The following is a 15,369-nucleotide window of genomic DNA, read 5'->3' on the forward strand; positions in this document are numbered from 1 at the left end:
GCCCAGATTATTTGTAATTTATGCGCAAAACTCAATCATTTGCTTCCCCAAACGTATTTCTTTGTTCAATTAAGATTCAATAACATTTCCAATAAAAAATATGCCGTGTACGTATCCGTAAGAAGTCAGTAGAAATATAAATGCATATAACCAATTGTAACAATATCAAAAATATCCTCAAGCTTTAAAGCTATCCTTCTCCTTGCGAATGACGCGCATCGTGTCCAGAGGTTCGCTGCAGGACGCGTGCTTCTGTACGCCGGGCGCATGCACACGCATAAACGGATTAATACGCTTCTCTTCGGAAATCGTCCCCGGGACGGTGGGCATGTTACTCTCGCGTTGCGCCATCGCCCATGCAAGCTTCGTTTTTATATCGGCATTATCTCGCTCCACGTGTTGTGCGAACTTTAGATTCGATACGGTGTACTCGTGCCCGCAGAATACCTGTGTGTTGTCCGGTAGTTTACCGAGCTTCTCCACGAGTGCGGAATACATTTGCTCGGCGGTACCCTCGAAGAAACGTCCGCAACCGGCGATGAATAAAGTGTCACCGGTGAAAACCACCGGTGTTTGACCTGGGGCTGTTAGATAATAGCAAATGTGGCCGGTTGTATGGCAAGGAGTCGCGAGGCACTCCACGTTTACTTCGCCAATGGTGAAGCTGTCACCATGGCCCACTTTATTCGTCAAACCATCGATTCGATCATCGCCGCCGAAGACCTGGAGTGGATTCTTTGATTTCTGGATCAGTTGAAGATTTCCCCCTGCATGATCCCTAAATCATCATAATTACATTAATAAATACATCAATTATAAAAGTCTTTGACTTGATCTTTTTAAAATTTCTAATTATTTCATTGAAATATAGCTCAACGGCGCACTATTTTTATCAGTATAAACTGATAAAACAGTAAAATATTATAGATTTAAATCCTTACCAATGATGGTGTGTTGTTAAAACCTTTGTCAAGTTAACCTGTTGTTCAGCCACTGCTTTGAGAACATCATCAGGAGCGACCGGATCTATGATCGCCGCTTGATTCGTCGCCTTGTCAACAATCTGCAGAAATCTCCTTTATAATTAAAAGCCCCTAGGCAACATTTAAAATGCATACCAAATACATATAATTGTCTGACAGGGCAGGCAAAACCTGAATATTCAACTTCTCGAGTTGAATCAACGACGGTGTGCTATGCATGCCTCGGAGTCCGTTTTGTTTGAGCGCTGAAGCTGGAAATTATCGCAGACGTTCGATTACCCAACACAGAGCGCGCCGCAAAACATTCGCAATCGAACTAATACGCAGGTGAAAGCGATTGCACTCACCTTTAAAATATGCGGCGGTCAGGCAGCTGAATACTCCGTTGGGCAAGAGGTTACTGGCAGCCTTCAGCATTATACAGCATAGAACGCGCAATTACTGGCGATTTTGAGTGTCCTCAGACCTCAGAGTGCCGGTAACGATGATAAGCGCGATAAACACATATAATTTCGATTTGGATGTGCGCTAGGAAAATAAAAACATTTAGCAATGACGGATATTTTGTGATATACAGAGGGCGCTACCGTTGACGCTCAAATTATTTGAATCAGTACTAGATTTATTAGAATTACAAGCGGAATTAATGTATTTTATTAAAATATATATTAAATTATTATTAAACCAACATAAAATTTTAAGCTGAAGTAACTATTAGTTTACATAAACTAATAAAATGACGTCAAAAAACCTTAATTTAACTTAAAGTCTGGTGGTAAAAAGTTGAACTAATAATAACAAGGGAAACATGACGTCACTTGACTGTCTCCCATCGCGTTTTTAATTTACATTACCTCAACGCACCCGGTTAATAAACGTTCGCTAATTACTGCAGCACGTGCTGTAAATTAATAAATTTCTGTTTAACGATAATATATCACTTAAAAACACCGAAAACACAATGGATATGAACGCGCAACTTGAGCAGGTGACGAAGGCAATTGATATGCAAGTTGATGCAGCCCTTGAGAAGCTCGACAATTTGGACGCCTCAGATTTCGAAGCCCTTCGCCAGAAACGCATCAAAGAGATGAAGGATAGGGAAGTAAAACTGCGAGAGTGGAAGCAGAATGGACACGGCAGCTACGACGAGCTGCCCGAAGAAAAACAGTTCTTTGAAGTCATCAAGAAGTCAGAGCGAGTTATCATTCATTTCTACACAAATTCCAATGAACGGTGTCGAATCGTCGACAAACACTTCAAGATTCTCGCCCCGAAACACATGGAAGTCTTATTCACCAAGTTGAATGCAGAAAAGTGCCCGTTCCTTGCCGAAAAACTTAAAATCAAAGTGATACCGTCAATTATTTCCATTCACAATGGTATTATGGTGGATAAATTGGTAGGTTTCACCACACTGGGTAACAGAGATGATTTCAGCACTGAGGATATGGAATGGAGATTGGCGCAGAATGAATTCCTAGAGTATGAAGGTGATCTCAGTATGCCACCTTCTGAACAAAAACAACTGAAGGTTGGAAAGAGTAATGGCAAGATCAGAAATGGAATCTACAATGGAGTGGATGATGATTTGTACATGGAGGAAGCAATTGCAAAACCTACACAGAGTTTTGAACTCACTGCAGAAGAAGAGGCTGAACTGGAGCTTTAAAACTAAAACTGCTATCATTGGACCAAAACTAGCGTTATTAATACGAAATTTTGCACAAACTTGCTTTTTAGGTTTGCCTCATATATTTAATGCTAGTTTTGGCGGTTGGTATGATTACATCCAACTAAAAACAAATTAACCTCCCCTTTTTTTTGCACTTGACAATGTTATACTCAAATTATGATGTTTGATGAATTATGCACAGTATTTGCAATAAAATTATATGCAGATATCTTTTCTATAAAAAAATATAAATATATTTAAAGAACTAGCATGTTTTTCTTTAAAATTCAAGAAAATCAAGAATCACCAGATTCCTATAATTGAAACACGAATATTAATAAAAACGTATAATTTATCTTACAGAAATGTTAGTACAAGAATCACACACTCTCCCGCGCAAGTACGTTTCACGTCTGTCTGCATAATTTACTACATAATGTAGTACATAAACCAAAAAATAAAAAATAAATCACATTGTACCGGATTATGATGCGGCCTCGAGTTGGCGCGTGTTGCGCTCCTCTTTCACCCTAATCTTATCGTCAGGAACAATCGGCAGTGTAAGGATCTCCTCCTCCTCCTCTTCGGCTTCAACATCGCCACTGGCGGCAACCACCGGCAGCTCGTCCACTTCCTCCTGGATGAGTTTATCCAACTCCTGCAGGACGGCGTCTTCATCTTCCGATGTTAGCACACCGCTAAGCATCGCGTTGATTTCCTCTTGCTTCGCGGCCGCTTCCTGCGTCTCTTCCATAATCTGTGCGATTTCATCAAGATCCATTGTGGCATTGATGTCTTGCAATGCCTTGTTGCCTGCTTTCAAGCCATCAACCACTTGGACTTCCACTGATGCAAACTCAATGTCGGCAGCCAACTGTTCGATGTTATGCAGTTGGCGGTCGGTGTTTTCAAGAAGTCCTTCTTGATACCGCTTCTTGCGTAATAAGAGTAACGCCTGACTGAAATCCGCAATATATTCAATCATTCACATATGAAATGTTTGTGGAATTATTATAAACTTACGGCTTTTTGCCGGCCGCGAGCAGTGTCTTCGCTAATACCCGGTCTTTTTCAAGAGATGTTTCTACACGCCGTTGATACTGACGTAATTTATCTCGTTGTTGTTTCAATTGCTGGGAAATAATCAAAGTGTGTCTTGATACAATTATTGTACGAAACGTCATGCATTATTTTAAATGAAGCGTGAATTCAAGCTTTAATTTTTATTGGATTTATTGCAATCTTACCAGCACCGCCCGGTCTTGCGTTGTGATTCTAGAGACTTTAGACTTTTTGAATATATTACCCATGACGGAAAAATATCACTGCTTAATTTATCACAAATAGAATTTAGTATCGAAAACGCAGAGCACCACCGCTCGTCCCCACAAAATTTCTATTATCTTTGAGGTTAGATCTGATCAAATAAATAAATATACATTGTTCTTACTCTAGGCAACCAATATGCAATTGTTTCAAACAATTGACTGAAACAAAATTATAACAATTAATTAAATTATTTATTAAACAAGTATCAAGAAAGATGGAATACTTCTAAGACATCTCAAATAAAACACTTTTAAATATGTAATGCATTAACATTTTATTAAAAAAAAAAGATAATTTTAATCAAATAAAAGCGGTAAACAAATATTTAGCATGCAGGGATTGCAATTGTTTGCTTTCAACAATGCTTGATAAGATTTTCATGCAGTTATTAGCGTTTATTCGCATTAAAGTAGCATAACTGTAATTTTAAGTTAATAACTTCATAAAGTAATCATTCACTCAACAAAAAGGTATGTTTTTATGTGTAATTATAAATTAGATTAATTTAAACCCAATATTAGACTAAATCATCTCCATTTTCACTTATTTATTACTAATTAAAGAATTCAGTAGCGTTTTTTTTATCGGCAAGGTTATGTAATCTACGCATGCAGTCAGTAGCTGTGAATATTTTTTATCTTCAGTCGCGTGTAACTACTATAAAGTTAAACTATTTGGTTTTATTACACGATGCGATAGTGCGTGCGTGTTCTGTAAATAGCGCAATATGGAAGAAGATAATCGCTGCCGACCTTACTGCCATCACATGAAAATAAAAGCCTGTGATGCTAATATTTACAGATAAGGGTTGCAAAACCAATTGTTGTGTCTGAAGCAACAGCAATCTCTCCTGCTGAGCACAATATAATCGAATTACCTACAACTGAAAGGTGTCTATTGTAAAAATGGACAAGAATTTATATTTATCCTCATTATTTGTAAGTATTCTAGGTTTTCATTAAGAATTTCACTAGAGTAATACCAAATTGTTGAATTTTAGGGTGGTGGGATGGCTGGCATGGCTGTGGACATGTCACTGTTCCCTCTGGATACATTGAAGACAAGACTGCAAGCCCCACAGGGTTTTAGACAGGCTGGAGCATTTCGCGGCATTTATAAAGGAATTGGGCCACAGATCATTGGCAGTGCACCACAAGGTTGTTAAAAACATCAATTTATATCATTTTTGTTAATGATTTGGTTGGATTGCAGCTGCTTTGTTTTTCTGCACCTATGAAGCAGTCAAAAACTTTGCATCTCCACTTGTGCACACAAGTGCTTTGCCTGTGGTGTACATGGTGGGCGCATCTCTTGGCGAAATTGTCGCATGTTTGGTGCGCGTGCCAATGGAAGTTGTTAAACAACGCCGACAAGTGAGCCATCACAGTGTTGTGCAAATAACGCTAGCAGCGTATCGGAATGAAGGATTTATGGTAGGATAATGGTTTCGTTTGTTTTAGTAGTTTGACTTGCGATTTTTTTCGTTTTCAGGGTCTGTATAGAGGTTTTGGTTCGACTGTGATACGTGAGATTCCCTTTTCGTTCATACAGTTGCCTATATTAGAGTACCTGAAGCAAGTCTACAGCCGAAAGTTAAACAATTCGGAAGTTTTAAACTCTTTACAAGTTGCAAACTGTGGTGCAGTGGCCGGTGGAATTGCCGCGGCCGTGACAACACCTTTAGATGTTGTTAAAACACGAATAATGCTTGCGGAGCGCAATCAGGGAACGGCATTAAAGTATGCGGATGTTTGGATGTCCGTCTATCAAAGTAAAGGATTCAATGGGTGGGTATAATTAGAATTATCAGACTTGAACATCTCATATTAACTTATAATTATGTTGTTTTTAAGATTCTTCGCCGGTATTGTACCGCGAGTGATGTGGATAACCATCGGCGGCTACATCTTTTTCGGCATGTACGACTATTCCAAAGCATTCTGCCAAACCACTCTACTTGCAAACCCATCCTCGTCTTCCAATTAATTACAACTAGAATAAACCAAATGTTGTTCACGTTTAACATTGTTTCTGTTTCAAAAAACGTGCAATCAATAAAAGCCGAAATCAACTTTATAACACTGCTCACATCTAAATAATAACTCTGTGAAATATGCGATGCGAAACTTGTTTCGCTAATGTATTCTGTATAAGCGCTATTGTAAAAAAAACGAAAATAAGAATGACTCGTGCGCTTGAATCACCTGAAACGCGCGAAGAGTCAACGGAGTTAACGACGCGTGCGATCTGCCTATAACTGGTTAATTAAGCCCACCAAGGTCGCGGCGTATTCAAAATAACAATATTACGTAATTCGCCTCACCTCAAACCTCTCCGACCACGCAATTCTTAAAATATGCGCTCTTTAAAAGCAACGCACCGAAAATTCACAAAAAAAAAAAAAAATCACCGTGGGGCAGGAGAGGAGTAAATTCACGGTGAATAATAATACAGTGCTAATTAAAACGCTTTCCTATTTATTTAAATTTACTATTATTTACTGCTTTACTTCGCTTTTTGTTCGTCAAATTATATTTACAAAACTCGAGCAAGACTTTCATACAAAAACACAAAAAAAAAGGAGGTGAATTTCGTCAATTTCGCGTGAGATGCACTTTGTACTGAGAAAAATAAAACATATTAATAGCTATAACAAACACGAACTTAATCGATTAGATAATTAGATGCACGCGGCGGCGTGCAGGAGTTACTTCCTCAGCAGCAGCATGCCAACGAGAGGTAGGACGGCAGCGAGCAGGAAGGAATTGCGCATTGTCGTGGCGCCATTGCAACCGTCGTAGTCGCAATACTCGCAGAAGTCGACGGTGGTCGAGCTGCCAGTGGTTTCTGTTGGGCAAGCGCCTACCTTCTCATCGTAGTGGAGGAAACGACATTGGCGGATGTAAGTCGTACGGCCGAAAGCTACATCAGAACCAAAATTCAGCCAAATTTTCGATGATTTTATGCCACAAATTGCTTACTAGTTTGCTTCTTTTTCATGCATACGGCGCGTTGATTGCGAAGAGGAATATTACCACCCTGTTGTTCACAATCCTGCAAGGCGATTTGGTTTCCAACACTGCCGCCACCGTAGGGCTGGTAGTAGTTTGAGCCGGTATACGGACGATACTGCGTGGTGTTGAAATAATCAGCGCAAGGTGCGCCCATGTCGGCCGAGCATGTCCAACATCTTAATGCCTCGCCTGCAAGAAACGACAAATGTATATTATAGATATTAATATTATATGTGTTTTACACTTGTTATTTTGCTAATAATTGATTATTTGTGAATGCGATAGCGTTTTGAAAATATCTGCGCGCGCGAAGTGAAAGTTTCGAATCCGAGTGTCGGATATCGTTGCAACATCCCATCCGACGTACAAAACTAGAAAAACTACAATTTAAATGTAGTTATATTGCAACAGCGCACCGCAAATGAACACAAGATCGAAAAGTGTTTCGTACCGTTAGAATTCTAACTCGGCGTGCATTAACGTGGCATTTATATACGAATAAAAAGTTCAACGTAGAAGGCGAATTATGAGCGATAGAAGCACATAGATGCGGTGTTTAAATGAGCGGAAGAAGAGAATGTTATTGCGTTGTTGGAAGACGCAAACAAAACAAAACACACGACAACAACTGTTTCTGGGTCACACGATGAGAACTTTTTCTAACAGTCGCATTAATGATGAAATCTTTGCTTATCCTTTGAGGAAACTCTTCGTATTCAACGAAGGCAAAGATTTGCTTTGGAAACTTTTACTTTGTGGCTACGATTTGAGTTATTAGATGAACTCATCTGAAAGTTTCGTTTCTAGTCAATGTTGGCGTTTTCTGGGTCAATAAATTTCCGAAGTAGAAGTTTCATTTAAAGTATTAAATAAAAATTTAATCAACTTTATGGTATCAATTATTTTTTAAATGTTTTTCAAGAAATTTTAAGCTAAATTGACAAAAAAAATGCATTTTACTCTCGAAAACGTTGTGTTTCACGCAACTAATAAAAAAATGACTTTAAACATGCATGACTTTTATAAATATAAAAGCAGGAGAAGCGCACGCTTGCTGTTGAGAAAACTGTAATAATTGGCGCGCCATTTCTTGTATGAAACAATGGCGACCACGAATACATAACACACATTAACGGGGCGTTAGTCGAAGCTAGAGAAAACCACAAATAATTGCTATAATGTCAACTCGGCGCGGAGCAGGTTCACCTTGGAGCGCGAATTAAATGCCTCGCAGATGTCGATTACGCCATAATCGCATATTTTCTGGACAGACTCAGGTGCTGCTCACCGAACTGTTGTGCACCGCTGTGTTTTCAATGTCAGCGCGCAAACAACGCGCGCAATATCAACAATAATAGGCCGGCGCAAATCGTGGGCGTAGCAAACATTTACCTTTGCCTTCTTCCATCGATTTGATGGCGTAGTTGCGCCGAAATGAAGTTTTTTCGGTGGTAATTTGTTTAAAAAAGATCGTTATCATTAGTTCGGGTTTGATTTGATTATGTAACTTTTTTATTTGCGGTAATTTGCTTGAAAATATGCGCGCGGAGAATAGCAATAACAGATTATTATATTCATATTTCCATTGTGGTCGGGCTGCATGCAATGCGCACATCAAAAGCGGGAGAATGTGGAAAAAATGATTTTGATTATCCTTGGAATAACTATCCGCACTTTCCCGACACTAATAATATTTATATCACAAGTAATCATCTGTGAAAGTTTTACCTCAACTTCAACTTGAATTTACAGCGCAATAAAGTTAAAATATTTACCTGATCTAAAAACAGCGAACGCACTGACGATTAATAAAACTAGCTGAATGGAAGCCATGGTTGCCTTTGTGGTTTTACAAGCAGCACAAGAAGTTTTTTTTTAACAACGCACGAGTTGTCTACGCACTGGTGATCGTGGTATTGCGCGCTAGTAAAGTTCGTCAAATCGCAGCAGCGACTAGCCGAAGGCTTTCATTTCCACGATTATTGTATGTTTTAAGCGATGGACCCCTACTCCATAGGTGCTGCCTACTCACGATGCGAGATGGATGGACTTCAATGTGTTACCATGGGTATTGCTGGCAAACGTGAGTCAAATCGGGCAACACCCAAATCTACGATGTGCATAAACTCAATTGTTTTTGCTTTTGTCATGCTTAATTTCACTTTGAGGACATCCTCGGCCACCTTCACTATTAATACAAACGAAATCCGCAAGTTTTGTTAAAAAAAAAGACGTTTGATGAGAATACGATCGTATTTTATAATTATACAGTGCGAAACAATTTGTTTGCATCATCATCGATAAATAGAAGTTTATTGCTTTAGGTACGATTTTCCAGAATAGAAATAGTGAAGTTGCTGGCCATTAATTTGCAGTAAAAACTGCAAAACGACAAAATTTTATGTTGGCGGTGCGTAAAGTTTATTTTTACACATTATTAAATAAAATGCGATGTATTTTCTGTAATTGCAGCTTTAAAACTTAAAAAAAAACTCAAACCCACTTTTTTAAGTTTTACTCAAGTAGATTCATATATTTGACACTTAATATCAATTATATATTGAACTATGACTGGGAACAAAAGCCAGTTTTCCCAGTAGTCAGCAGTCAATAACTAAATAATCAATATTGAGCTATCAATGCGGGTATTTGCTCGATTGAGTCTACGTTCGATTATACTTAGTGTCTAATAAAATACAATTTCAGTGTATCTAAATAAGCGGCTGACGAAAAAATAAATAAATCGCTCTTTCCATTAGAGCTTATTATGCTACTTATTGTGATGTTGTGAAATTACCATCGAATGGATGTTTTGAATGTATCTCTACTCTTTCGCGTGGCCAAGGGCGCGTTTAATTAACTGCATGCTGATTATTCCAGTCGCATGTTATTTTTATTATGATTGCGTTCGATCTGAAATCTGTGTTGAATTTTTGCAATGTTTACGACAAACACAAGTGTAAGCAAATCAACATGTTGCATTTGCAGCACTTTTTGCAAGTTGTTTTGACTTGTGTGTACTGTTCCGATTCGGTTTTTCGCATTTTATCGCGTTTTTATCAGGCAGTTAATGCATCTGGGACGGAAAAACGCAAGCACGACACAATCAGCCGCAGGTGGCTTTGGTTGGAATCGAATTCTAAGTCCAGTGCTGGCGGTGTAAACGATATTGGATTGCAATAAGTATGAAAAGTGCGCGTAATTATGCTAAAAACGTGACCCCGTTTTCGCGCCATCGTTGCTTTGATTTGTTTGACGGTGTTTTGTTTTTTCGCACGCGTTTACATTTTACGCGCGGCAAGAGTGAATTTCCACTCGCCATACACGGAAATAATAATTTAATTAATTAAATTATATCTGCGACTTCTCATCAGATGATTAAGTCGAAGCCATTGTCTTGTAATATGTGCCTCTTCCCGTTTTAATTTTCCTTTGACTTTTTATCTTTATAGTTGGTTAAGTTTATAATCATGAGCGCACTGGAGAGTTACAATTCGAGCAATTCCTAACGATTGTTGTCGTTTCAATTAATCAATTAACCGGCAAGCGACATGGACGATGAGGTCAAGCGTTCATCTTCGTGTCGGGCGTGAATTCAGCAAAGCACCTTAAATTGCAGTCCACTTGAAAATAGTAGATTATTACATATAAATTGCGTATTATTTAATGTACAAGTTGAAAAACTTTCTTTTGTCAGCGGAGAATTGATTTTTCACTCTTGTTAATCTGTAATTGAGTCAAATCCAGTAAAATGTTCCATGATTATTTTCAATATTCTGTATTAATACACATCGCGCAGTTTTATTATTGATTTTTCACTTATTTAACACATCATTGGAAGGCAATTGTTAGTCACGAGTTTTGTGCCTGGCATACTTCACAAATTACGTTATATTTGTGAATAAAATTATGACAATAACACATATCTTAAATGTCGTTTGCTTACGCATCGTCTGTGTTAAATCACAAGTGAATCATTGTTTGGGTCACCTCGACAGAAATTACAAAAGTATATAGAATTATAATATGCTGGAGTTTATGTAGTTGTTATTGTTAACTTTGGGTGCGATTTGTTACTCAACACACCTGTCTTCAAAGGCATTCCGTTTGCATTTAGAGTTATCACAATTATTGCAAACAAACACTTTTGAAAGGGAAAACAATTGAATAAAACAAATACAATCAAAGTACCTACTTGGTTTTAAAACGAAATAAATATCAGGACAATGATAGTTGAATTTCATTATAAAATAAAAATGATTAGGACATAAATTAAACAAAAGAATAAGCAGATTTTGTTTTCAATCCGAAATGCTTATCACACGCGTTTTGTAAAACTTTAATGATCAAGGTTTGGTCAGCTCGAGACAGACGACATGAACGACCAATTAATTATGTTAATTGAATTACTTGCAGGATTACATTATTTGTTTACTTTGCATTGTGTAGTGGAGACGTGAACGCACAATGAGCGCTCATTGTACGTTTGCTGAAGCCAAACTGACTCACCGAATTACAGCAGCAATTTACAAACGCGAATTAAGTGAGGTGACTTAAAATGTTTTAATCACAATGCACGAACATGAAGATTTTTTATGTGTTATGCTTTTCGGATGCATAAATCAGGTTTAACACGTTGGTTAGACATTGTATTGCAACTTGTCGAACAAGGGACAATGCTTGAGTTGTGATGCAAGTGCCGAACACGCAAAAGCAGTGTTTTCTTTGTCAATTTAATCAAAATTTACACCACAACAACATAAATAACCTTGCAATCTTGATTTCTTTGGTTAAGCTAAGTAATATACGTTTATTAACTGGTAAATTACAAAGAAATTTAAGTAATTCTATAAATTATGACAGATTAATTACAAGAAGAAGAAATTTGCAACCTATTGAACAATGCCAGAGTGCTACACATCGAAGAAACGACAATTATACATAACAATTTAGCAACCAGTTTCAAATCGATTGATTTATCCAAATAACGTTAATAATAAACGTGTTAATAACAAAAATACAAAAAAATTTAACACACCAAGTACATATTCAGCTAACAATTCGTACATTTTACCTATTCGCGTTCGCGTGTACAACATGCTACATGTTCATAAATTACTAAAGATATTCATTACACAGAGATTTGCAAGAGATTCGTGCAACTTGAAACGCCTACAATAACCGCCAATCCAAACATGTGTTTATCAACTTAAGATTAACGCTGCACTACTTGAATATTAGTACATTGAGATGTACATTCAAAATTGAACCACAGCAATCAAGTTTGTGAAAATTGTGAAGTTTGTTCACGTCCATCTCGTCCGCATCCAATCTCCAATTATTTGCTATTATTTCGTTGCTTTCAAATCCTATGCTGACGATTGATTTGCTGGACGGATGTGGTTCTAGTGCAAACGCTGGACGGCAACGAAAGCCATCGCTGCGGCCACCAACGTGAAGATACCGAAGTGTGTTTGCTCGGCAGAGTTGCAGAGATCATCACTGCAGATCTCACAAGCAACAACGTTGATCCTGTCGGAGGCTGCGTCACATTCACGTGCGTTTGCGTCCGATTTCGTCAGGATACACGCACGGGTTGTGTTCTGGACATTGGTAGTCTTGTCTAAAATCAAAATATAAATAAATATATGTTATAGATTTGTAAATTTAGGAATTATTGAGTAATTAGAGTGAAAATGAAGCAAAGAATGATTATTTAACATTGTTTGATATTTGTTTTGGTTGCGCGCTCAGTTAAAAACAAAACAATTTAAAGAAATAAATAAGATAATTACTATATCAATAAAGTAACTTATGCAGCTTTAGGTGCCTTCCAAGGACGAAAAATGACCACGTACACATTTACCTCCGTTTTGAATTTACGACTGTTTACATTCGTACATTTGAAATTTTATCGACTGAGCTTAATATCGCCATATGTAATTTTTGTTCCAATTCGAATGTTTGTTTACTGTAACTCACACCCCTGCACACATCCGTCACATCCGGGTCGGAACAAAATGAAGGAAAAGAAATGTTAATACCGTCACACCAGCGCGCGCATTGGCCGACAGAACAAGCAAGGAATATTACACCTAATAAAGTTAATATTGATGACCTCAAGCAGTTTTCACCCTATGCAGCGCACTGGGGTGGTCACGTCAATGCCGTCAATGTAATCAAACTGATGAGGCACTGGTATAGCTCGGGTTCATTAGCTGCGTTTCATTGTACGCATAAAACATAACGCTGATGTTGATGCCAATGCGAGCGCACATTATGTTTTTACGGCGCCTCGTGCGCGACATTTCCGTGGCATGATAGATGTCCTGTTGCTGAGCGAGGCATGGACTAATTACGTTTTAAAGGGAGTAAATTTACATGGAGTGTGTAAACAAAGCGGACCAATGGATTTCGCACAAATATTTAAGCAGAAGACTTTTTGAGCCCCGTTTAAAAGTGAAACGGTTTTTGTTTTCGAAGAAAACAAAACTGAATGTTTGGCAAATAAAAATGTGTATACCTTGGATGACTTTCTTGATACAAGCGGCAGCGTAACCAGGAGCGACGGTTTTTCCACAAGTAGCCACTGCAATTTTATCTTTCTCTGCCAAGTCGTCGCAGTTTTTGTTAGCCACGGTCGACACGCAGTTGTAACATTGCAGAGCGTATCCTGAAAAATTCAAATAAAATTATAACCAGAAAGAATATATATATATCGAAAAAAAAACATCATGCTGTTTACATTCCGCAATCCCCCCACATTGCTAAGTGCATTGTTGAACTACTAAAGTGAAGCAGGACGTTGACATTTCAAAAATAGACAAAATTAAAAACAGTCGCGCGCGCGCGCGGTGTGCACAAAACCTGGAGGAGGCGGTGAAGAAAATCGCGTTTGGAAAGGTGAAACCAATTTACTCCCCACTGGAAAAAGTCTCCTGTTGACGTCTCATGTTGTGAACATTTCCAATTTGCATGTTAATCCTAAACGAAGCGGAGAAATACCGCACTCCGTTGGTACATCTAGCTTTGTAAACGTGGTAATCGCGGCAATTTCCGTCAATTTCGTTAAGTAAATTTCTGATTAAACACGGAAGGCACGAGACGATTCGATTCGATTGGATTTGGCTCGATTCGATTCGCTATTATTACCCCTCAGTGGGCGATGAATCTCATCGCCCGTATTTCATTAATCTTATTACTTTTCCCAGACGATTCGTGCACGCTTACATCATACGTAATTACTTTTAGGTTTATTTTAAATATTGATACAAGTTGGCCGGTTGCAATCAATATACGGCGTTTCGGACGCCTGCATTCGGCGAAAATGCAGTTTATTCCTGTCTGTGTGAGCGGAGAATCGTGTTTTCTGTTTTCATTTTCTATTAATATCACAGAGAAATATGGCGACAAACCGTGGACAAAAGTTACCTCTATTTTTAAAATTCAACCATTGTATGTTTGATAAATGCAAAGAGGTCGTTTTTTAGGAATCCGGCCAATGTTTTTTGCTTCTTTGAACATTTGTGCATGCATGACGAACAAAACTTACTCCGTTTTAAACATTTTAGTGTGTGAAATGATTTGCTTTGTTTCCAATGTTATAGCGACAACCTTGGAAACAATTCCTGCATAGATCGTGCACATCTATCATCGCGCTGCTTTTTTTGTTGTACCAGAGCGATAATTTCGCATAGAATGCATGCGAAACACGGAAAAGCGCGCGCCATTACTTTGCGTAACTGTTTTAAAAATAATTGCTAGTGCGGGCGCGCCAGCCGTTGATATCACTGACCAAAACAACTCAAAACCAAACCAAAGCGTTAACTTAAAAATAGTTAATGAAAAGCCAGGATTAGACGGATTTATATGTTAAACAAACTTGTGTGACGCACAAAAAAACGCATTATATTACCTGTGTGCAGCAAGACGGCGCAGAGAAGTAACAGACCAAGTTTCGCCATGTCTTCAATTGACTGTCAAAGTTTTCGAAGGAAAAAAAAACGAACGACGCGCACAATGGGCGAAATGCAAGCAACTAAATTTGCCGCGATCGACGAGACTTACTAAACCGGATTACTAGCGAGGATCACAACGCGCTGCGCGCTCTGCCAAACGGCCAGAGGAAGGAGGTCCTCGAGGGGGGTCACGTGCCACGGCGAATGCTAACATTAGGTTTTCCACCGAAAGGAAAACATTTCTTTCATAGGGCACAACAAACACTTTTTTCACTACATTATACCCATTAAAACCTAAACTCAACGATTTTTTTTTTAATAAATTGACCATGATACAACAAATGTTGTTTTAATTTAATGTACGAAACACATGTACATAATTTATTTCCACAATAAAATACTGCTTACTA

The 15,369-nt window shown here is 38.3% G+C and overlaps 6 protein-coding genes across 8 annotated transcripts; 2 read left to right on the top strand and 4 right to left on the bottom strand.

Annotated features, from left to right (window-relative positions):
* Positions 1-38: 38 nt before the first annotated feature.
* On the bottom strand, positions 39-1,540 carry tzn (tenzing norgay). The gene is made up of 4 exons (XM_065307000.1): positions 1,331-1,540; positions 1,119-1,234; positions 942-1,063; positions 39-778 (listed from the first exon to the last, which is right to left on the bottom strand). The coding sequence occupies exons 1-4, from the start codon at positions 1,398-1,400 to the stop codon at positions 178-180; spliced, it is 909 nt and encodes a 302-aa protein (XP_065163072.1). The 5' UTR covers positions 1,401-1,540; the 3' UTR covers positions 39-177.
* Positions 1,541-1,790: 250 nt separating this feature from the next.
* LOC135795362 (thioredoxin domain-containing protein 9) lies at positions 1,791-2,923 on the top strand. Its single transcript, XM_065307040.1, has one exon. It carries the CDS (start codon positions 1,945-1,947, stop codon positions 2,653-2,655), a length of 711 nt encoding a protein of 236 aa, XP_065163112.1. The 5' UTR covers positions 1,791-1,944; the 3' UTR covers positions 2,656-2,923.
* A 69-nt stretch (positions 2,924-2,992) lies between these two features.
* On the bottom strand, positions 2,993-4,103 carry Vps20 (vacuolar protein sorting 20). The gene is made up of 3 exons (XM_065307061.1): positions 3,906-4,103; positions 3,682-3,791; positions 2,993-3,617 (listed from the first exon to the last, which is right to left on the bottom strand). The coding sequence occupies exons 1-3, from the start codon at positions 3,966-3,968 to the stop codon at positions 3,143-3,145; spliced, it is 648 nt and encodes a 215-aa protein (XP_065163133.1). The 5' UTR covers positions 3,969-4,103; the 3' UTR covers positions 2,993-3,142.
* LOC135795346 (mitochondrial S-adenosylmethionine carrier protein) lies at positions 4,050-6,066 on the top strand. Of its 3 annotated transcripts, none has more exons than XM_065307028.1 (6): positions 4,050-4,068; positions 4,789-4,925; positions 4,988-5,144; positions 5,200-5,420; positions 5,479-5,774; positions 5,841-6,066. In XM_065307028.1, the coding sequence occupies exons 2-6, from the start codon at positions 4,893-4,895 to the stop codon at positions 5,971-5,973; spliced, it is 840 nt and encodes a 279-aa protein (XP_065163100.1). In that variant the 5' UTR covers positions 4,050-4,068; positions 4,789-4,892; the 3' UTR covers positions 5,974-6,066. The 3 variants fall into 3 exon arrangements, with proteins under 3 accessions (XP_065163100.1, XP_065163089.1, XP_065163081.1); XM_065307017.1 differs by lacking the exon at positions 4,050-4,068 and adding an exon at positions 4,341-4,457; XM_065307009.1 differs by lacking the exon at positions 4,050-4,068 and having other exon boundaries at positions 4,574-4,925.
* Positions 6,067-6,444: 378 nt separating this feature from the next.
* Positions 6,445-8,979, bottom strand: LOC135795391 (UPAR/Ly6 domain-containing protein crok-like). Its single transcript, XM_065307071.1, has 3 exons — positions 8,777-8,979; positions 6,969-7,190; positions 6,445-6,909 (listed from the first exon to the last, which is right to left on the bottom strand). Exons 1-3 carry the CDS (start codon positions 8,832-8,834, stop codon positions 6,695-6,697), a joined length of 495 nt encoding a protein of 164 aa, XP_065163143.1. The 5' UTR covers positions 8,835-8,979; the 3' UTR covers positions 6,445-6,694.
* A 2,803-nt stretch (positions 8,980-11,782) lies between these two features.
* On the bottom strand, positions 11,783-15,088 carry LOC135797431 (UPAR/Ly6 domain-containing protein CG9338). Its single transcript, XM_065309798.1, has 3 exons — positions 14,917-15,088; positions 13,525-13,674; positions 11,783-12,624 (listed from the first exon to the last, which is right to left on the bottom strand). The coding sequence occupies exons 1-3, from the start codon at positions 14,963-14,965 to the stop codon at positions 12,407-12,409; spliced, it is 417 nt and encodes a 138-aa protein (XP_065165870.1). The 5' UTR covers positions 14,966-15,088; the 3' UTR covers positions 11,783-12,406.
* Between the last annotated feature and the right edge of the window lie 281 nt (positions 15,089-15,369).

The sequence above is a fragment of the Atheta coriaria genome, unplaced genomic scaffold (assembly GCF_025399875.1).
Source record: "Atheta coriaria isolate IRGN ID8LTWV9N9 unplaced genomic scaffold, Caltech_Dcor_3.1 hic_scaffold_1_pilon, whole genome shotgun sequence".
NCBI lineage: Eukaryota > Metazoa > Arthropoda > Insecta > Coleoptera > Staphylinidae > Dalotia > Dalotia coriaria.